A 23,832-nucleotide genomic window follows, 5' to 3' on the forward strand; every position below is an offset into this window, starting at 1 on the left:
CTGAGGTCCAACACATCTGGTGCAGCCAAGCAGCAGTGAATCTGCACACACCTCCAAAAACAAACAGGAGTGACACCAAACCTATGAGTTAAGAGCAGGCTCCCTATCTACCATGTAAAAAAAAAAAACTTGGTGAGCACTAGCAAAATAAACCCTCCCCTCCCCTTCATCTCACCCATCCCTCATCCCACTCCAACTCCATTCCTGTGGCATTCAACACCACACCTCCTAAGCCAGGAACTCAGAGCTGGTCAGGAGGTCCTGCTCCTTGACCCAGCTACTGGCAGATTGGGTCCATGGACTTGCAGCACACTTCACCTTCACCCAGTCCCTTGTGGACTGATTCAACACCTTGTGCCCTCATTAGCATAAAACAGCAGGACATACACCTGAAACCCATTTTCATCTGCAGAAGCCAATTGGAAGGTGCAGATTTGAGACATTCAACACCACCCTGCCCCCTAACAAGGGGCCTCATCCACCCACACTGGGGGCCTGAGGGCTAGCAGTACCACACAGTCCATGTAGCCAGGGACTTGAGAATTAGTGGTGCCTTCCAATCCCTCCAGCCAAAGGCACTAGGTGCCCCAGAACTACCCACCCACTATGCACTCTAGGAGACAGGAATATGCCCTCCATCCAGGCACCCAGGGGCAGCCATCAGCCCCCTGCCTTGCCCCACATATTGCCCCCCCATTGCAACCAGAGATCTGTGCCTACTCTGAACACCCCCATGCAGCACTGCCCACCTAGGACTGTGAGAGTCTGCACCACACACTTGGTGACCAAAGATCCAGACACCTGTGTCCCAAATAACCGTACCTGTGCAAAAAACATTGAACAGACTCCTGGGCTCACACACCTAGTAGCTGCTCTGACCACCTGGAGATAAGACATGAGAGTTTCAATATCACCAACAACCAAAGTAGCTCAGCCAACTTGGGCATATTAAAACAAAACAAAAATACAGGATGCAGTCGATAAAAATAAATAAATAAATATAATAACTTACTGATTCTTTGGAGACAACAGTCAATATCAAATCACATAAAGAAGAGGACAGGATGACTCCAGGAAGCAACCAAAATAAAGAACCAGAAAACCTTCTAGAGGAAGGTAAGGCAATGGAACTACCTGATAAAGAATTCAAAAGACTAATTACAGAGCTCTCCAAAAGTTCAGGAAGGAGATCAGGCAAAACTCAGACCAAGCTAAGGAACGTGCAGACAAAGCAATAGAAGAATTCAGGAAAAGAAAACAAGAACAAAAGACAGAATAAACAGGCTGCTAGAAACCATACGAAGACAGCAACTAGAACTCCAAAAGATTAACAATAAAATTTCAGAAATAGACAATTCAATAAAAGGTTATAGGAGCAGAATAGAGACAACGGAAGTCAGAATAAGTGAGACTGAAGATAAATCCCTTAACACCAATTTGTTCGAGAAAAAACCTGAAAAAAAATGAAGAAAGCCTAAGAATTATGTTGGATACTATCAAGAGGAAAACCCTATCAGTGACTGGAGTAACAGAACGGGGGAGGATAATAGAAAACACAGAGAGAATTGTTGAAGATATGCTGGCAGAAAACTACCCTAACATCATGAAAGACGAGACGATATCTGTCCAAGAAGCTCAATGAAACCCATACGGGGTGGTTGTTGTTGTTAGGTGCCATGGAGTGGGTTCTGACTTATAGCGATCCTATGTACAACAGAATGAAACACTGCCCGGTTCTGAGCCATCCTTACAATCGCTGTTATGCTTGAGCTCATTGTTGCAGCCACTGTGTCAGTCCACCTCGTTGAAGGTCTTCCTCTTTTCCGCTGACCCTGTACTTTACCAAGCATGATGTCCTTCCAGGGACTGATCCCTCCTGACAACATGTAAGATGCAGCCTCGCCATCCTTGCATTCTGCTTGTACTTCTTCCAAGACATATTTGTTCATTCTTTTGGCAGTCCACGGTATATTCAATATTCTTCACCAACGCCACAATTCAAAGGAGTCAGTTCTTCTTTGGTCTTCCTTATTCCTTGTCCAGCTTTTACATGCATATGATGCAACTGAAAATACCATGTCTTGGGTCAGGCGCACCTTAGTCTTCAAGGTGACATCTTTGCTTTTCAAAAAAAGATTTGCCCAATGCAATGCCTTGTTTGATTTCTTGACTGCTGCTTCCATGGGTGTGGATTGTGGGTCCAAGTAAAATGAAATCCTTGACAACATCAATCTTTTCTCCATTTATCATGATGTTGCATATTGGTCCAGTTGTGAGGATTTCTGTTTTCTTTATGTTGAGGTGTAATCCATACTGAAGGCTGTGGTCTTTGATCTTCATCCCTAAGCACTTCAAGCCCTCCTCTCTTTCAGCAAGCAAGATTGTGTCATCTGCATAACGCAGGTTGTTGATGAGTCTTCCTCCAATCCTGATGTTCCGTTCTTCTTCATATAGTCCAGCTCCTGGGATTATTTGCTCAGCATACAAATTGAATAGGTATGGTGAAAGGATACAACCCTGATGCACACTTTTTCTGACTTTAAAACCGCTCGATATCCTCTTGTTCTATCCAAACAACTGCCTCTTGATCTGTGTACAGGTTCCTCATGAGCATGATTAAGTGTTCTGGAATTCCCATTCTTCTCAATGTTATCTGTAATTTGTTATGATCCACACAGTCGAATGCCTTTGCTTAGTCGATAAAACACAGATAAACATTCTTCTGGTATTCCCTGCTTTTGGCCAGGATCTATCTGACATCAGCAGCAATATCCCTGGTTCCACATCCTCTACTGAATCCAGCTTGAATTTCTGGCTGTTTTCTGTTGATATACTGCTGCAGCTCTTTTTGAGTGATCTTCAGCCAAATTTTGCTTGCGTGCGATATTAATGGTATTGCTTGATAATTTCCACATTTGGTTGGATCACCTTTCTTGGGAATAGGCATAAATGTGGATCTCTTCCAGTTAGTTGGCCAGGAAGCTGTCTTCCATATTCCTTGGCATAGATGAGCGAGCACTTCCAGCGCTGCATCTGTTTGTTGAAACATCTCAATTGATAGTCTGTCAATTCCTGGAGCCTTGTTTTTCGGCAATGCCTTCAGTGCAGCTTGGACTTCTTCCTTCGGTACTATTGGTTCCTGATCATATGTTACTCCTGAAATGGTTGAAAGTTGACTAATTCTTTTTGGTATAATGACTGTGTGTATTCCTTCCATTTTCTTTTGATACTTTCTGTGTCGTTTAGTATTTTCCCTATAGAAACCTTTACTACTGCAACTTGAGGCTTGAATTTTTTTTCAGTTCTTTCACTTTGAGAAACACCAAGGGTGTTCTTCCATTTTGGTTTTCTATCTCCAGCTCTTTGCACATGTCATTATAAAACTTTACTTTGTCTTCTCGAGCCGCCCTTTGAAATCTTCTGTTCAATTCTTTTACTTCAGCATTTTTCCCTTTTGCTTTAGCTGCTCGATGCTCAAGAGCAAGTTTCAGAGTCTCTTCTGACATTCATCTTGGTCTTTTTTTTTTCTTTCCTGTCTTTTCAATAACCTCTTGCTTTCTTCATGTATGATGTCCTTGATGTCATTCCACAGCTTCTCTGGTCTTTGGTCATTAGTGTTCAACACGTCAATCTATTCTTGACATGCTCTCTAAATTCAGGTGGGATATACTCAAGGTTGTATTTTGGCTCTTGTGGACTTGCTCTGAATTTCTTCAGTTTCAACTTGAACTTGCATGTGAGCAAATTGATGGTCTGTTCCACATTTGGCCCCTGGCCTTGTTCTAACTGATGATATTGAGCTTTACCATCGTCTCTTTCCACAGGTGTAGTCGATTTGATTCCTGTGTGTTCCATCTGGTGAGGTCCATGTGTATAGTTGCCGTTTACATTGGTGAAAAAAGGTATCTGCAATGGAGAAGTTGTTGGTCTTCCAAAATTCTATTATTTGATCTCCAGCATTGTTTCTATCACAAAGGCTATATTTTCCAACTACTGATCCTTCTTCTTTGTTTCCAACTTTCATGTTGCAATCACCAGTAATTATCAATGCATCCTGATTGCATGATTGGTCAATTTCAGAAGCTGATAAAAAATCAATTTTTTCATCTTTGGCCCCAGTGGTTGCTGCATAAATTTGAATAATAGTTGTATTAACTGGTCTTCCTTGAGGGCATATGGATATTATCCTATCACTGCCAGCATTGTACTTCAGGATAGATCTTGAAATGTTCTTTTGAGGACAAATGCAACACCATTTCTCTTCAAGTTGTCATTCCTGGCATAGTAGACTATATGATTGTCCGATTCAAAATGACCAATACTAGTCCATTTCAGGCCACTAATGCCTAGGATATTGATGTTTATGTGTTCCATTTAATTTTTGACAATTTCCAATTTTCCCAGATTCATACTTCGTACATCCTAGGTTCCGATTATTAATGGATGTTTGCAGCTCTTTCTTCTCATTTTGAGTCGTGCCACATAAGCAAATGAAGGTCCCAAAAGCTTGACTTCATCCACATCATTAAGGTCCACGCCACTTTGAGGAGGCAGCTCTTCCCCAGCCGTCCTTTTGAGTGCCTTCCAAACTGGGGGGCTCATCTTCCAGCACTGTATCAGACAATGTTCCACTGCTATTCATAAGGTTTTCACTGGCTAATTCTTTTCAGATGTAGGCTGCCGGGTCCTTCTTCCTGGTCTGTCTTAGTCTGGAAGCTTAGCTGAAATCTGTCTGCCATGGGTGACCCTGTTGGTATCTGAATACCAGTGGCATAGCTTCCAGCATCACAGCAACACACAAGCCCCCACAACACAACAAACTGACAGACACATGGGGGCCATATGGGCTCGATCCCCAAAGAAATCACCAAGACATATCACAATCAAACTTGCCAAAACCAAACAGAAATAAAGAATCTTGAAAGCAACTAGGGATAAACAAAAAGTTACTGACAAAGGAGAACCAGTAAGACTAAACTCTGACTACACAGCAGAAACCATGCAAGCAAGAACATAATGGGATGACACACATAAAGCCTTGAAGGAAAAAAAATGCCTACAAAGAATTATATATCCAGCAAAATTGTCTCTCAAACATGATGGGAAAATAAGGCCATTTTCAGATAAACAGAAATTAAGGGACTTTGTAAAAACCCAACCAAAATTATAAGAAATATTAAAGGGAGTCCTCCATCAGAGAACCAACAGCAGACAACATTTCAAATGCAACAGGACAGATGAGCAACCAGTTATCAACGCAGAGAGTGATTTCACAGAAACATATCAAAGCTAAAAGACAGAAAATAGGGAACCAGAAATGTCAATATGTGAATGATGACAACATCAAAACAAAATACAACACAACAAAACAAAACAAAAAGAGAATAAACAGTGTAGTCATAGAACTTCCATATGGAGAGAGAGTTAAGACGATATCAAGAAATAGGTATATTTTCTTTGGAAAAATGTCTCTTCATGTCTTTTGCCCATATTCTAACTGAATTGTTTTCTAGTGTTGAGATTTGAGAATTCTTTATGTATTCTCGATCCTAGTTCTTTGCCAGATAAGTGGTTTTCAAATATTTTTCCCACTTTGTAGCTTGTTTTTTTTAAAAAATCACTTTAGGTTCTGTCACAGAACAAAGTTTTTTAAGTTTATTTTGCCGTTTTTATCCTTTTATGGATCATGCCTTTAATGCCTATCAAAAAAAATCTTTGAAGAGCCCATTTCTTAAAGATTCAATCTGTCTGCTGAGCAGATAATCTGAGAAGCTGGACTATATGAAGAACGGGGCACCAGGATTGGAAGAAGACTCGTCAACAACCTGCGTTGTGTGATGCTACAACCTTGCTTGCTGAAAGTGAAGAAAACTTGAAGCACTTACTGATGAAGATCAAAGACCACAGCCTTCAGTATGGATTACACGTTAACATACAGAAAACAAAAATCTTCACAACTGGACCAATAAGCAACATCATGACAAACGGAGAAAAGATTGAAGTTGTCAAGGATTTCATTTTACTTGGATCCACAATCCACACACATGGAAGCAGCAGGGAAGTACTCAAAAGACGATTTACATCGGGGAAATGGGCTGCAAAAGACCTATTTAAAGTGTTGAAAAGTAAAGATGTCACCTTGAGGACTAAAGTGCACATGACCCAAGCCATGATGTTTTCAATTGCCTTATATGCAGGTGAAAGCTGGACAATGAATAAGGAAGACTGAAGAAGAATTGACTCCTTTGTATTGTTGTTTTGGGAAGAATGTTGAATATACCATGGACTGCCAAAAGAAGGAACAAATCTGTCTTGGAGGAAGTATAACCAGAATGCCCCTTAGAAGCAAGGATTGCAAGACTACATCTCACATACTTTGGATATGTTTTCAGGAGGGATCAGTCCCTGGAAAAAAGGGTCAGCGAAAAAGAGGAAGACCCTCAACGAGATGGATTGACGCAGTGGCTGCAACTATGGCCTCAAGCATAGCAACAATTGTGAGGATGGCCCAGGACTGAGCAGTGTTTCGTTCTGTTGTACATAGGTTTGCTATGAGTTGGAACCAACTCAGTGGCACCTAACAACAGCAACAACATTCTTCAAGATTAAATTCTATTTTTTTCTCATTAGTATAGTCTGTTTGTTACAATTAATAAACCAATATTGGTATGTAATTATTAACTAATGTCCATAATTAATTGAAATTTCTTTAGTTTTTTCCTCATATTCTTTTTCTGTTCTAATATCTAACCAAGTTAGTACATTAAATTGTCAACCTGTTTCCGTGGTAATTCCTCTGGCAGTGACAGTTCTCAGAACTTAGCAGTTTTTAGGAGTACTGGTTAGGTATTTTATAGACTATTCCTCTTTTGGAATTTGTCTGATATTTTTCTCATGATCAGTCTGGGGTTATTGGTTGTTGGGAGGAAGGTAACTGAGTTTGTAAAGTGTCATTTTCATCATATCATAGCAAGAGTACATGCTATCACTATGACTTATCACTGTTGATCAACAGGCTGAGATAGTGCTTGCCAGGTTCTCCATAGTAAAGTTACTCTTTTCCTCTCCTTTCCATGATATACTGTTTGGATGCAAGTCTCTATGTACAGTCTACACTTATAATGGGGAGTTATGGTTAACCTTCTTGAGGGCAGATAATTTATGTAAATTATTTGGAATTCTTCTGAAGGGGAGATGGATCTTGTCTCCATTGTTTACTTACATTGGTGCGGACTCATGGATATTTATTTTATATTTTGAGTTATACAACCCAATATTTTGTTTTAGTGCTCAAATTGTTCCAGATTTAGTCACTGTATGCTCTTTCGTTTGACTCGTGTCTCTTTGACATAGCCCCACCATTGTGTTATCTATTTACTTTAGCACTTCCTTAATTTCTGGCACTACAAGATACTACAGGCTCATATAATTTCTGTCCAGTCCTACAATCAGCCACTTCTCTAAGGATCCTGGCTCACTTATTAGAGAATGCTTTAGACACTAAGATCTGGATACTATGTGTCCTGGTTACTACCAAGATATAATTGCTTCTAGGATCTGTCACCTGACAGAGTAACCAAATATATGTGTGTATACCAATCTGTATATATACACATTTCTGTAAATATTGCTATACATTACCATCTGTATCTATATGAAGCTAATCATGAGTTCATACTGATGTGTACAACTCTAATCCAGTACCACCAGGATCATTTAACCTCCTACCTTCTTTCTCTGAAACCTACCACCCCAACAGTGAGAAATCTGGCTCCCATCATCTCTAATTCATTTACATAATTGTTCAATTCCAGAAAACATGGAAAGCAGTATCAGAATAGTTAACCCATACCTTTGTGGGACAAATTAATACCAATTAGTATTTCTTCTCATTTTTCTTTCTGCATTATAACAAAATGTTTGACTGGTGAGAGAGACCTTTAGTCCCTCGTGAACATCCTGCAGAGGGAATGCCCACCACTTTGGTTTCTTTCCTCACGAGAAAATTTCTCTGAAGATCCATCACACGTCTATTTGTTGGCCCAATCAATGAAAAACTACAGTCGATTAAAATCAAAACAAGAGATAAGCTACAATTTTTACTAGTACTTGTTCATCTCAGCAAATTGAACTCTGATTTGGACAGTGAGGAAATGCATTCCCCGTTGCAGAACGACTTCTTGTCAAACAAAGGTTTGCTTTTTTCCTTTCGTATTTTTGTTTCTTTATGCATTTACTTCACTTCACGTACAGTATACGGTTTACTAAGATCAGAAGTAGCATTCATTATTGCTGCTGTGTCTTATTTACTTACCTTTTATTCTCCACAATCTTTTACATTGTATTAGTTATATTTCTCCCATTTCAATATTTTTTTGTCCTTTTCAAACCAGAATTTGGCTTATATAAAATATATGGTTTTGTAGTTGATAGGCTGTGCCACAGGTTTTTTTTTTAGACTATTCTTCTGCCTTCTAGAATCAGTCAACGTTTATGATAGATTTTAATTTTTTTAAAAAAAGTAAGAATTTTAACTGTATGAAATTGATTCTAATATATTTCCATAGGCCCAAACTGCACTAAAATCATGTCAAAGTATTGATGAAACCATAACAACAACAACAGGAGTTATAATGAGACATTTCCATAGTATGAAAATTGTTGACATTTTTTAATCATTTGTCAGTTGTTTTTAACATTTAATTGGTAGAATACTGAATAATAAACCAATATGCTGCTCAATATCATGATTTAACAAGCCTCTTAAAACTGTTTTTGTCTCAGTTTCATCATTCGTAAAGTTAGAATTAAAAAATACTTCCTCTGTCTACATCTCTACTGCATTTTATTTAAGAACAGTTTATAGTCACAATAATGTAAACGAAAATAAATATAATTCAAGCTTGTGTCATTACATATTTATTACACTTTTTCATTTATAACTGTCTTTGGATTGTCCTATGTGCCTTCTGTTATTCATATGCATAGATCTTTGTATTTACAATTAGTTTTGCCTAATTTTGTTATATCTGGAAAGACAGAAAACTCCCTGACCAAGATCTTAGAACCCTCCATTTGCATTTCAATATTCAAAATCCTAAGGGGAAAATAGAAGGAAGAAAGCAAAAGAGGAAGAAAGGGAGGAAGGAAGAAAGGAAGATAACAATAAAGCCTGATTTCATTGTGCTTAGTGAACGTAAGCAAAAATAACTTCTGCTTTTCACACATAAACTGTGTCACTAAGACTGTGTATACCACAGTAGGGACACAAATAATGGAAAACAAAGATATGAGGCTAATGTGTAAAAAGACATTGGCTCTATTTGTTACATGACTTTTCATGATGTCTGGAATCTTCTTTCTTCTAGATGGAAGACATATTCAATCATGTATCATTTTCTTACAGTAGGCAAAAAAAAACCAAATTGTTTATTATTATTATTTTTTTAGAAATTGAAACTGTCAGTTGAGCCATATTTTCCCTCTAAATAAAAATCTAAAGTAACTAATACTGTCTGTGAGAAATAGCCTCCACTCAGGGAGGCAACTTTCAATGGTAGAAAACTGAAAATGAATCAAGAAATCAAAAAAATCTTGGTTCCAGATATTTACCTAGAATCTCCATTTTCCCAGAGCACACCTAGAGGGGTAATTTGCACCATTTGCAAATAAATATAGCTAAAAGATGAACCAATCACATTGAATTGTTCACTAGGAAAAACCTGTTTATATAGTAATCCAGTATTAGCATTTATTACTGTTCTGGAAAATATTGGGAAAAATATGATGGAGCAAAAGATCTTCCATGCTAGTTCACCAGTTCTGTTATTTTTTACTAAAACAAGTATTCTGGTTACTTGTTTCTTTCCTTTTTTCCTATCCCTCCAGTTGCACTTAAGGAGCCTTAGTGGCACAATGGGTAAGTGCTAGGCTGCTAACCAAAAGGTTGGTGGTTCAAACCCACCAAGCTGCTCCACAGGAGAAAGGCCTGGTGATCTGCTCCCATAAAGATTACAGCCTAGAAAACCCTATGGGGCAGTTCTATGTTGTCACATGGCATCTCTCTGAGTTGAAAATCAACTTGACGGCACCTAACAACAACAACAGTTGCACTTACACCTCAGGCATGAAGAGTGAGCTGAGTAGGAATTACTCAGAGGTGACTGAATTTATTCTACTGGGATTCAGAACCCCTGCAGAGCTACAGATCCTCTTATTCCTAGTGATTTTGCTAATCTACGTAGTCATCGTGGTGGGAAATATCAGCATGGTAATTGTCATTAAGGTGGACTCCAGACTTCACACCCCTATGTATTTCTTCCTCAGAAACTTGTCCTATTTAGACCTCTGCTACCCCACTGACATTGCTCCCAAAATTCTAGCAAACTTCTTTTCTAATGAAAAGAAAATTTCTTACAATGGCTGTGTAGCCCAGTTTTTCTTCTTTCCCCTCTTTGTCACAACTGAAGGCTTTCTTCTGGCTGTGATGGCATTTGATCGATTCTCAGCCATTTGCGCTCCTCTCCTTTACCCAGTGTGCATGTTGCAGAAGGTCTGTGTTCGGTTGGTAACTGGCTCCTATATCTGTGGAGTCATTAACTCCGTAGTACAAACAGGTTTCACCTTGAGTTTGCATTTCTGTGAAGAAAACAGATTGGACCACTTTTTCTGCGATGTCCCAGCCCTGATTGAGATCTCATGTGTTGACACCTTTGTGAATGAGATTGTGCTGTTTGTTTTCTCTGCTTTTATCATCATAGCTACGACAATGGTTATTCTGGTATCTTATGCTTACATCCTCTCCACTGTCTTGAAGATCCCCTCATCTCAGCACAGGAGTGAGACCTTCCCCACTTGTGGTTCCCATATAGCAGTGCTGAGTTTATTCCATGGGACTGTGTTCTTCATGTATGCTCAACCTGGGACCATCGCCTCACCCCAGCAAAACAAGATCATTGCTGTGCTCTACACACTTATAATACCAATGCTCAACCCTCTAATATACAGTCTGAGAAACAGAGATGTGAAAGATGCTGTGAAAAGAAAATTATGTAGGAAATAATCCTCTCACTGATGTTTTTAAGGCTATCAGTCAGTGGACAGAATTTATTTTCTAAGACTTCTAGTTCAAAATATGTCTGGTTCCAGAATTCTTTTATCTAAATATGTACTCAGTGTATGGCATGTGAAATACTGTAAAAATGTAGTTTTACAACCTAGAAACAACCACTGTAAGCATTTTATTCTACTTTCTTATAATATTTATTAATCAAATGTAAATTAATTAAATTAAATTTAATGTATATGTATACATTTATGTACACACATGTATATGTATTTCAAAATTGGGACCACACTTTAGGAATTTTTTCATTGTTATCTTTTCACTTAACTCATTTTGTTTACAGAGAAACATTTATCAGTGTCATTAAATATTCTATAAATGTATGAATTTTGATATTTTTATAACATTGTAGAATATCAATGCACCATTATCTGCTTAAACGGCCCTTTTCACTACACATTTCCTGCACTGCAGTGGGATATGAAATGATTCAAAGGTTTATCTGTGTGGGATCACATTGACAACGGCATCTCAGAAGGTTAGATGAGAAGCTCAGGAGGCAGTTACTATATGCTGATGGTTGTGGAGTAGTTTGGAAAGGGAGAGCAAGAACAGCTACACAGCCTGAAGAATGTAAACAATGGTACTGGATTGTACTTGTAGAATTTGTTGAAAGGGTATATCCTTTTTCATGTATAAGTCTGAGTTGACTCAGTTGCAATGGTTTTTTTTTTTAATGTATATTTTCATAAAAACATTAAAAAAGATATCTTTGGTATTTTGATAGAAATTGCATTACACTTGTATATAAATCTGGGGAAAATTGACATCTTTGCTATGTTGAGTTTTCCAATCCTTGAGCACCGTATGTCTCCCAGTTTATTTAGATCTTTGGTTTGCTTTGTCAGCATTCTCTAGTTTTCATCATATAAGTCCTATAGATGTTCTATTTACCACTATTTTTATTTTAGCAGTTCTATATGGTATTATATTTGATGTACATGTGTTCATTGCCAATATATAAAATAAAATTGTTTTTTTAAAAAGATATTTTTAGAAGTTTGAGGTTTCCAGAAAATTTGGAAAGATAATACAGAGTTCCCATCTACTCTACACACAGTTTTCTTTATTGTTAATGTTTACATTAGTATACTAAATTTGTTATGATTAGTAAAACAATATTGATATATTAACTATAGTCCATACTTTATTCAGATTTCTTTATTTGTTATTTGATATCTTTTTTTCTGTTCCAAGATTCCAACCAGGATACCACAGTGGTTAAGAGCTGAGGCTGCTAACTAAAAGGTTGGCAGTTTGAATCCACCAGCTACTCCTTGGAAACCCTATGGGTAGTTCTACTCTGTCCTATAGGGTCACTATGAGTTGGAATTGACTTGACAGCAACCGGTTTAATTTTTTAGTTTGATTCAATGACCTTAGCAGTATTTAGGAATACTTGTTATGTATTTTATGAACTGTCTTTTTATTGGAATTCATCTTCTGTTTTTCTGAAGGTTAGATTGAGGTTGTGGGTTGCTGGGAGGAAGATCACAGGGGTAAGTGCCATTTTCATCACATTGTATCAAGAGTAAATACTGTCATCATGAGTTATCACTGTTGATGTTGACCTTAATCACCCAGCTAAGACAGTGTTTGTCAGGTTTTTCCACTGTAATGTTACTCTTTTTCTTCTGCTTTCCATATTACACTCTTTGGATGGAAGTTATCATGCATAACCTATGCTTAAGTAATGGGGAGCTATGTTTAACCTTTGTGGTGGCAGAGAATTATTTGGAATTCTTCTGCAGGGGAGAATTGTCTGTTCTTCATTTATTAAAGCATTCAGCCATGTATTTATATTGGTTTGGATTCATGACTATTTATTCTGTACTTTGAGTTATAATCCAATCCTATGTGTTTTTTTTTTGCTCAAATTATTCCAGATTTGCCACTGGAAGTTCTTTCAGTTGGCTTCTGTGTTTCCTTGGCATATCTTATTTACATTCATTATTATAAACTATTATTTATCTTTATTTTGCCATTTTAAATATTTTTTGTTCTTTCTGCATTCCTCCTTTTTGTATTTTTCTATTGAGAAAATAATTTCCTGCTATTTACCTCTTTAAAAAGAATAAGGCTATATTATATTATGTCAACTGTATTTATATTCAGCTTATAGTGCTACATTTTTTTACCTTTTAAATTTTATAACCAAATTATTACAGCTCATTTTTCAAGAGCTTTTGTAAAAATTATACATATTTTTCAGTTGTCTTTGCACTATAAATAAATAACCTGGCATGTGAGAAACTTGTTTTTTTTCCTGAAGATGTTTTGTATCATTATAACAGATGTTGTTGTTCGGTGCTGTTGAGTCGGTTCCGACTTGTAGCAACCCTATGTACAACAGAATGAAACACTGCCTGGTCCTGCACCATACCCACAAACCTTATGTTTGAGGCCACATTGCAGCCACTGTGTCAATCCGTCTCATTGAGGGTCTTCCTCTTTTTTATTGACCCTGTATTTTGCCAAGCGTGATGTCCTTCTCCAGGGACTGATCTCTCCTGACAACATGTCCAAAGTATGTAAGATGTAGTCTTGCCATCCTTGCTTCTAAGGAGCATTCTGGTTGTACTTCCTCCAAGACATATTTGTTCATTCTTTTGGCAGTCCATGGTATATTCAATATTCTACCCCAACACCACAATTCAAAGGTGTCAATTTTTCTTCTGTCTTCCTTATTCATCATCTAGCTTTCACATGCATGTGATGCAATTGAAAATACCATGGCTTGGGTCAGGCACACCTTGGTCTTCAAGGTAACATCTTTGCTTTTCAGCACTTTAAAGATGTCTTTTGCAGCAGATTTGCCTGATGCAATGCATCTTTTGATTTCTTGATTGCTGCTTCCATGGATGTTGATTGTGGATTCAAGTAACATGAAATCTTTAACAACTTCAACCTTTTCTCCATTTATTGTGATGTTGCTAACTGGTCCAGTTGTGAGAATTTTTTTTCTTTATGTTGAGGTGCAATCCATACTGCAGGCTGTGGTCTTTGATTTTCATCAGTAAGTGCTTCAAGTTCTCTTCACTTTCAGCAAGCAAGCCTGTGTCAGCTGCATAACACAGGTTGTTCATGAGTCTTCCATTGATCTTTATGCCCTGTTCTTCTTCATATAGTCCAGCTTCTCAGATTATTTGCTCAGCATACAGACCGAATATGGTGAAAGGATACAACTCTGATGCACACCTTTCCTGACTTTAAACCACACAGTATCCAGTATCCCCTTGTTCTGTCCGAACAACTACCTCTTGATCTATGTACAGGTTCCTCATGAGCACAATTAAGTGTTCTGAAATTCCCATTCTGGAAAACCACTGCCTATCCCTAATTTCATCCTTCTGTCTCACTGATAAACTAACCATTACCCTGATGTTGTGCTAAGTACATTTTGTTTTTTTAGAAAAAACAATTGTACCATCTCTCTGTATTTTACTAAACAATATATTGTTTAGTTCTAAAAGTAAAAATAGTAAGCACAAGCCTGTCTTGCATGTGTGTTGTTTTATATTTTTTATTTTTATATCTCTTTTCCTGACTTTCATTCTTAGCAGTAGATCAAAGCAAATTATGTCTGTAAGGTAAAATAAATGTATCCAGTTGATCCAAGCCAAAGGAAGTGGAGTGGGGAGAAGAATCTGTACCCATCAGGAAAAGTTAAGTTCAGAAAGAAGCTAGGCCAAATCTATCTGAGCATTCTGTCTTCACATTAAAACAATAATATCTTGCAATTTACTGTATGTGAATTGTACTTTAATAAAGTAATATAAAAAGAGGAAAATAATACCAACATGCACATTGGAGATGTGCCTTTGATGTGTCCATTTCTTGAGTCACAATGATAAGCTCCAGAGATGCACTCTGGATTGAAGACTTCTACATCTATTGTAGAGCTGCCATCTTGGAATCTCACTTTGTCATCCTCACTTAGATTCTCTTTGTCTCTCTCATGTTGGCTATATTGAACATCTGTCACATTCTTGGTTTAGTCTCTCTTTTGGTAGAAGGTATCCTACAGAAATCTCTTGATAAGAGTGTGCGTGATATATATTTTTGAACTTTGTTGAAAATCCTACCCTTATACTTGATTAATAGTTTGACATGGTATAAGATTCTATGTTGGAAATAATTTAACTTCAGAATTTTGAAGACCTTCTTTTATTTATTTTTATTATTGATTCCTGTAGTACAATGAAGAATCAAAAGCCATTCTAATACATGCCATGCTTTTTCTTCTAAAGCTTGTGAAATTTTATAACGATGTGTCCTTCGGTCAGTTTTCATCCATTTTTTTGAATTATGGTACCTGTTGTCGTTGTCAATTTGAACTCATAGCAACTCTGTAGGACAGAGTAGAAATGTCCCATAGAGTTTCGAAGGAGTGGTTGGTGAATTCGAACTGCCCACATTTTGGTTAGCAGTTGAGCTTTTAACCACTACACCACCAGGGCTCCTGAATTATGGTACCAAAAAACCAAAACCCAATGCTGTAGAGTCGATTCCAACTCATAGCAACCCTGTGGGACAGAGTAGAACTGACCCATAGGGTTTCCAAGGAGCAGCTGGTGCAGTTGAACCACCAACCCTTTGGCTAACAGCCCAAAACTTAACCAGGGCTCCAGAATTATGGTAGAACCCTTTAAATTAAAAATGTTAAATCCCTTAGTTCTGGAAAACTCTCTGAAATATTTTGTTGATAATGTTGTTTTCATATCCCTACTTCTTTTAAATTTTATTATTTTTATGTTGGACACACAGAATTGTCCTCTAACATTTGTATCTTTTCTCACTGTTTTCTTTTTTGAGTGAGGGGTGGGCTTCTACTCTGTGTGAGATTTATTCAACTCTATCTCCCAAGCTTTTTATTAACTTTAGTTTTATTTTTGTTATTATGTTTTTAATCATCATGAGCTTTTTAAAAATTATTTTTCTCTGAATGAATGATTTTATAGCACCTGTTCCTTTCTTAGAAGGTAAATCTTCTCTTATTTTTTGAGACTATTAATGATTGGGAAACCCTGGTGGCATAGTGGTTTAGTGCTATTGCTGCTAACCAAGAGGTTGGCAGTTCGAATCCGCCAGGCTCTCCTTGGAAACTCTATTGCACAGTTCTACTCTGTCCTACAGGGTCGCTATGAGCCAGAATCAACTCGACGGCAGTGGTTTGGTTTATTATTATTATTATTAATGATTGAATTTTTGTGTAGTTTCTGTTTGTACTAGAAGGTTTTTTTTTTTTCACTGCTACCTTGTCTGTTTCTTCCATATGTATATATCTATATATTTTTTTTCCTTATTTAAAGTCAGTTTTCACTGAAATGACAGTTTCAGTTACTGAAGTTTTGTAGTTGTGGTTTCTTTTCCTATTCTCCCCTTTTAAATTTTATTTCATCTTGTAAAATATTTTTGTGAGTGGGTGTGTGGAGTTGTAGAAGGAAGCAAAATCAGAAGCATATGTCCAATTTAATATCTAGACCTACAAAAAGGATTTTATAATTCTTGCTTGTGTCCAACTAATGAGGATAAAGCCAATTTAGTGAGCCATGACACGTAATACATTGCTACAATTATTCCTTTAAAATGAGGGACAGCAAGAGTATGCGAGACATAGTCTCGCCATCCTTGATTCTAAGCAGCATGCTGGTTTTACTCCTTTGGAACCAGGTTTGTTCATTCTTTTGGATGACTAGTGGATAGGATGACTTAATGTTGTCAACATGGTAGTACTTCCTAAACTGATCTACAGTTTCAATGCAATTCCTAACAGAGTTTCAGCTGACTTTGTAGAATTCGACAGTTTGTTTCTAAAATTTGGATGCAATTTCAAGGGACCCTATTATTGCCAAAACAACCTTGAAAAGACGAATAAAGTAGGAGGAATCATTCTTCTTCATTTCAAACTTACCACAAAGCAACAGTAATCAAGATAGGGTGGTACTGGTATAAGAGTAGTCCTATTAACCGGTGGAATAGAATTGAGAGTCCAGAAATAAACCCATACATTTATGGGCAGCTTATTTTAGACAAGAGTGTCAAGATTTTTCAGGAGGGGAATGAACAGTCTTTTCAACAAATGTTACTAGGACTACTAGATATCCACATGCAAAAGAATGAAGGTGGATCCCTTCCTTATACCATACAAAAAAAATTAACTCAAAATGGATCACCGAAATAAATATAAGAGATAAAACTCTTAGAAAAAACATAGACGTAAATCTTTATGACCTTGGATTAGGAAAAGTCTTCTTAGATATGACACCAAAAACACAGAGGGCAAAGGAAAAAAATAGATAAATTGCATTTCATGAAAATAAAGACTTTTGTACTTCAAAATATACCATCAAGGAAGTAAAAGGAAAACCGACAGAATGGGTGAAAATATTTGCAAATCATATAACTGTTAAGGGATTTGTATCTATAACATGTAAAGAACTCTTCCAATTTAAAAATAAAAAGACAGCTCAATTTAAAAAAAAGGGAAAAATAATTAAACATTTCTCAAAAAAAAAAAGATAAATGGCCATTAAACAAAAGAAAGGATACTTAAAACCATCAGCTATTCACACCACCCATTGCCATGGAGTCAATTCCAACTCTTAGCGATGATATAGGACAGAGTTGAGTTGCTGTGTAGGGTTTCCATGCAGCACCTGGTGGATTCGAACTGCCTGCCATTTGGTTAGCAGCCATAGCTCTTAAATACTAAGTCACCAAGCTTTCCTCATTAGCTATTAGGGAAATGCAAATCAAAACCACGCTACAATAATAGCCTAAAAATGAAAATAAATTAACTGTTCATCAGTTGATGAACTGATACATAAAATGTGGTATATCCATATGTCTTAGTCATCTAGTGCTGCTATGACAGAAATACCACAAGTGGATGGCTTTAATAAAGAGAAATTTATTTTTTCACAGTCTTTTTTTTTTTTTTTAGTAGGGTACAAGTCCAAATTCAGGGCATCGGTTCCAGGGGGAAAGCTTTCTTCTCTCTGTCGACTCTGGAGGAAGGTCCTTGTCATCAGTCTTCTCTTGGTCTGGGAGCATCTCAGGTACAGAAATCCTGGGTCCAAAGGACGCACTCTGCTCCTGGTGCTGCTTTCTTGGTGGTATGAAGTCCCCAACTCTGCTTGCTTCCCTTTCCTTTTATCTTTTGAGAGATAAAAGGTGGTGCAGGCTCCACCCCGGGGAAAAACTCCCTTTACATTGGATCAGGGAGGTGATCTGAGTAAGGGTGATGTTACAATCCTACCCTAATTCTCTTTAGCATAAAATTACAATCACAAAATGGAGGACAACCACACAATACTGGGAATCATGGCCTAACCAAGTTGACACACATTTTTGGGGGGTAAAAAATTCAATCCATGACTTTCCATCCTTTGGCCCCCCCAAAATCACATCCTGTAACATGCAAAACATATTCACCCTGTCATATCAGAGCAAAAGTCTTAACTCCAAGTCCAAAATCCAAAAATTCCTCTTCATCTGTAAAATCTAGAACACAATTTATTTGTTTCTAAAGGTACAATGGCAGAAAAGGCGGAAGCTAGACATTTCCATTACAAATGGGAGAAACTGGAGGGAAAGAAGGGATAACAGGCACCAAACAAGTCAGCAGAACACATTACATTAGCCCTCAAAGCTTTGAAAATAATTCTCTGTTCTCTGAGATAATTTACACAACAGCCCTGCCCACCAGACTCTAGGTATTGGCCACACTCTCTGGATTCTGACTGGAACCCATCAGCCCTGGGCTTTACCTCCACCTTCCAGGCCCACTGGGAGAGGAACTCTGCTCCCTCAGCTTTAGGCGCACCATTCTCGTAGTCCATCTGAGTGGAAACTCCACCTTAGAAACACCAGAGGCCACGGCTCCACCCTTTGAAACCCCTTAGGTCATGACAATATCTTTTGAGACCGAGGCAGCTCCTCTTCTTGTGTTGTCTCTTCAGCTTCTGCTTCCTGGCATCTTGGCCTCTCAGTTCCTTGGGCCTCATGCCTGCATCTGTCCTGCTGGAGCATGTGTTCCAAAGCTCTGTAGCTCCACCGATAAGTGCCAGGAGGCACCCCACTCCGCCAGGAAGCCTCCTATGCACAGGCACTCAGCTCTCTCGCTCCGTAGGTTGGTTCCAGCGCTGTCTTGTGCTGGTCTGCTGGTTCTCTGCTATTGCTGCTTCTCTGCTGCTGCAGGTTCTCTGCTGTGCTGGCCCTCTGCTGCTTTCGCAACGCTATCCACTCAGTTTCAAAACCGGTTCCACATTTTAGGTATCTGTTAGAGCAGCACCCCACTCTCTTGGTAAAAAATGCTGTCTTAGTCTTCAATCCATAATACCAGGCAATGGAATATTATTCAGGAATGAAATCCTTTTACGTGCTACAATATGGATGAACATTGAAGACATTATGCTAAGTGAAAGAAGTTAGTCACAAAAGACCAAATGTTGTATTATGTCATTTATACGAAATGTCTGAAATAAGAAAATACATAGATACTTAAAGTAGACAAGAATTTGTCTAGGGCCGTAGGGACCTGTGGGGAAAATGGTGAGTAACTGCTAATGCACATGGGGATTCTTTTTGAGGTAATGAAAATTTCTAAAATTAGATTGTAGTGATGGCTACACAACTCTATGAATAAACTAGAACCTACACACTTCATGTGAATTATATCTCAATAAAGCTGTTAAAAAAAAAAAAGAACAAGAAGTAATAAAATACTCCTCAACTATTAAAGGGATAAGGCAGAACTGTTTGTTACAGATTTATAATGAGCTAAGGAGCTTGTTCTGGAATCTAAATCAACCTCATCACTAAGTTCAGTTTATCTAACATTTTGTATTTACCAAGACGTTCTGGATATACAAAGCAATACCATGATCTACATGTTACAAAAAGAAACTTCCAAATAATTTTTCCAGAAAGTTGTATGACTTTACATTCTCAACAAGAGTGTGTGAGTTCCAATTGCTCCTCATCTTTACCTTTACATTTTATGTTCCCCTTTTTATATGTTTTTGCTTATTTATTTGTTTATATTATAAATATTGTGTTTGTTTATATTCTCAATCTCCCTTTCTTGCTCATTCTTCTCCATCTTGATTTTAGCTTTACAGTTTAATTTGGTCATAGACTCTCATCTTCTTAGTTTAGACTTCCTTCATAGGTGATAAAATCTGTATTGCCTATTACAGTGTATGCATAGCTCCCAAATTTATATCTCTGACCCAAATATCACTTCTGACTCCAACATAATGCATAATTTATCATCCAACCCTTCCTCCCTCTATTATTCCCTATCTCAGTTAATGTATTTCTAATTCATTCATTCCTTTTCACTTCAACAACACTTTCAAATCAAGAATGGTAGAATTAGGCACTTCCTGCTCCACGTTCACTGAACCTTATCAATAAGGTAGTTATAAGGATACTAAAGTGAATGTTAAACAGGCCCTTAATACAAAGATTCGTAGAATGTCCTGTTGGACAATGTATGAAACTCACAGCAAAATCTAAGAAATAAAATGGATCAGAACATATCAAAGAAAATATTTTGTTCAAGATATTTTTGGAGTAAAGTATGCTGTAAGTTAAAACTGAAGCAGGAGTGTCGTTCAACACATTTACAGAAGCTACAATAATCTTTGTCTCTACTGACAAAATTGCCTCTGTATACATTTCCTATAATTACTCTTCCTTTTCCAATCTATTTCCTAACCTGTATTTCCAATAATTTTTCTATGTAAATATATTCATATCAATCCATTATTTGGACTCCATTGAATGGCTTGTCTTTATTATTTGGAAAAAGACCAGAATTCATTTTCTGTCTAACATATGACTGCTGTGAAACTTTCCAGTCTCATCTGTCATCTTGACTCATTTCTCTCTCATTCTTTCTATTCCAGCTTCCCAAGTTTTGTTTTGTCTTTCTCCCCACCTCATGGCCTTTACAAATACTATTAATTTTTGCTAAAATATTCTGTGCCTTCTCCTCTTTATCAAAGTAAAATATATATTCTTCAAATTTGGTTAAAACATATGTCGTAAATGGCCCCTTTACCTGACCTGAAAGAAAGAGCAGATCCAGTTGATATTCCCCTTACAAGGCATGCTATGCATTGCCTAGCAGTTATGTTTGAATAGATTTTATTGATTTTGGTCTTCCCTACTACAACGGCAGTGGTTTTTATTTTCTACTACTTACAATCTCCACAAGATGACATAAAGTATCTGACTTATCATTATATTCCAAAACCACACCACAAAATATGACAAGACAAAAATAAATATGTTGATAACAATGTTGATAATTACAACAATAAACCATATTTTCAGCACTTATGCTATGCCACGTGCTATTCTAAGCACTGTAACAAAACAGACAAATAAAAAACCATTGCCATGGAGTAGATTCCCACTCATTGCAACCCCACATGTTTCATTGCACTCCATAGGGCCTCCAATGGCTATAATTTTATGGAAGTAGATCACCAGGCCTTTCTTCCACAGCTCCACTGAGTGGATTCAAACCACCAACCTTTTGGATAGTAGCTAAGAGTAAACTCTGATCTTCCCAGGAACCTATTCTAAGTACAATACATGGATAATATTATACAACTCTCAAAAAACTGACAGTTACTATGTTTCCATTTTATACACAAAAAACAGATGAAATGTTAAGAAATTTTCCCAAATTGATGCAGTTAGGAAATATCATTTCAAAACAGACACTCTGATGCCAGAATGTTTGTAATTTACCATTTAATTAACTAAATAATACTTTAATTAACTCATTTCCCACTAGATTTCTTCTGACTGCTATACTTTTTATCACCACTCACTCATTCAAGTACAAAATTGGAAAGATATGTCTCACTTGTTTATGCTTTCCTCAAATTAATTAGCTAATATGGTCTGTGTATATTACCTGCATTTAAAAATACGCCCTTCTTCATTAACATATGCATACTTCATATCCACATCAATAACAGGAATTGATGCAGCCATTCCCTGACTTCAGTCTTGTCCATTTTATGCATCTTCCACTTAGCCCAAGAAGAGCTTCTTAAACAACCACCTAGTGATCTCTGTAGGGTCTCTATGGGGCTGCTATGAGTTGGAATCAACTCGACGGCAATGGGTAGTGATCTCTGTATCTTTGGCACTCATTTCTCTGGATTTTAATTTTTTTTTTTTTATCCTACACAAGTAGTAACCAAAGTTAATCAAATACATAAATATATTCAGAGACAGAGATAAAGAAATTTTGGATCAAATCCAATTTTTATGACTCTCTTCTACACCTTCATTAAACATTCTTTAGCAAGAAGTAACACAGGACAAAATTATGAAGATACAAATGGAGCGAATGTTGGCTCAAAAACATTGGCAGATTACTACTTTCCATTTATCAGACTCTAGGAATAAACAGTACTTCAGAGCATCCTACAATGTCTGCTGCATAATACACACTCAATACACAAATTTGCAAGTTAATTTATCCAGTAAAAATTATTTGAAAACCCTAGGGGCATAGTGGTGAAGAGCTAAGGCTGCTAACCAAAAGGTTGGCAGTTCGAATACACCAGGCACTCCTTGGAAACCCTGAGGCAGTTCTACTCTGTTCTGTAGGGTTGCTATGGATCAGAATCAACTCATTGGCAAGGTTTTTTTTTTTTTAAGATTACTTGTTTGTTTCGTCTTATTACAACTTCCTGTCTAGGTAACATACATAAAACACTTGATTAAAGGGGAAAATTCAATAACCATTTAACATGCTAAAGAGGGTAGTTATAAAATTTGAAAAAAATATTTTATTTAAAAAAAATTAAGTTGGGCATCACTTTCAATTATCCAGTATAGTGTGTAAGGGAAAGGGACAATACCAAAAACAAACACAAAATAAAATACTGTTTAAGTGCATGCCATGAGAATGAATAGATACAAATTTTCTGAAATAAAATACTCTCTGAGATCAGTGAGGACAATGTTCACAAAAATTCTTCTCTAATGACCAGAACATTTACAATGTCCAGGACTTTCTGGGCTAATACCACCTCAGAAGAAAATAACAATAATATATTGTATTTATCTAGGAAAGATGTCAAAAATGAAATGGAACGCATAAACATTGATATTCTAGGAACTCAAAACCAAAACCAAACCCAGTGCCGTTGAGTCGATTCCGACTCATAGCAACCCTATAGCACAAAATAGAACTGCCCCACAGAGTTTCCAAGGAGCGCCTGATGGATTCGAACTGCTGACCCTTGGGTTAGCAGCTGCAGCACTTAACCACTACGCCATCAGGGTTTCCTATTCTAGGAACTAGTGAGCTAAAATGGACTGGCATTTGCTATTTTGAATCAGACAATCATATGGTCTACTCTGCTGGGAATGACAAATTGAAGAGGAACAACATCACATTCATTGTCAAAAAGAACATTTCAAGATCTATCCTGAGGTACAATGCAGTCAGTGACAGGATAATATCCTTAAGCCTACAAGGAAGACCAGTTAATATGATTATATTCAAATTTACACACCAACTTCTAATGCCAAAACTGAAGAAATTGAAGATTTTTACAAATTTCAGCAGTGTGAAATGATCAAACAAGTAATCAAGATGCATTGACAATTACTGGTGATTGGGATGTGAAAATTGGAAACGAAGAAGAATCAGTGGTTGGAAAATA

The 23,832-nt window shown here is 37.2% G+C and overlaps 1 protein-coding gene across 1 annotated transcript; it reads left to right on the forward strand.

The window, feature by feature from the left end:
• The first annotated feature begins 10,069 nt into the window (after window positions 1-10,069).
• On the forward strand, window positions 10,070-11,062 carry LOC100670591 (olfactory receptor 9S13-like). The gene has a single exon (XM_010602340.2). The coding sequence runs from the start codon at window positions 10,127-10,129 to the stop codon at window positions 11,060-11,062; it is 936 nt and encodes a 311-aa protein (XP_010600642.2). The 5' UTR covers window positions 10,070-10,126.
• The last annotated feature ends 12,770 nt before the right edge of the window (window positions 11,063-23,832 follow it).

This window comes from Loxodonta africana, chromosome 27, assembly GCF_030014295.1.
Source record: "Loxodonta africana isolate mLoxAfr1 chromosome 27, mLoxAfr1.hap2, whole genome shotgun sequence".
NCBI classification, from domain to species: domain Eukaryota; kingdom Metazoa; phylum Chordata; class Mammalia; order Proboscidea; family Elephantidae; genus Loxodonta; species Loxodonta africana.

Bases quoted from the DNA above. Each gene is read 5' to 3' on its own strand.
- LOC100670591 (XM_010602340.2), top strand. From the start codon at position 10,127: ATGAAGAGTGAGCTGAGTAGGAATTACTCAGAGGTGACTGAATTTATT.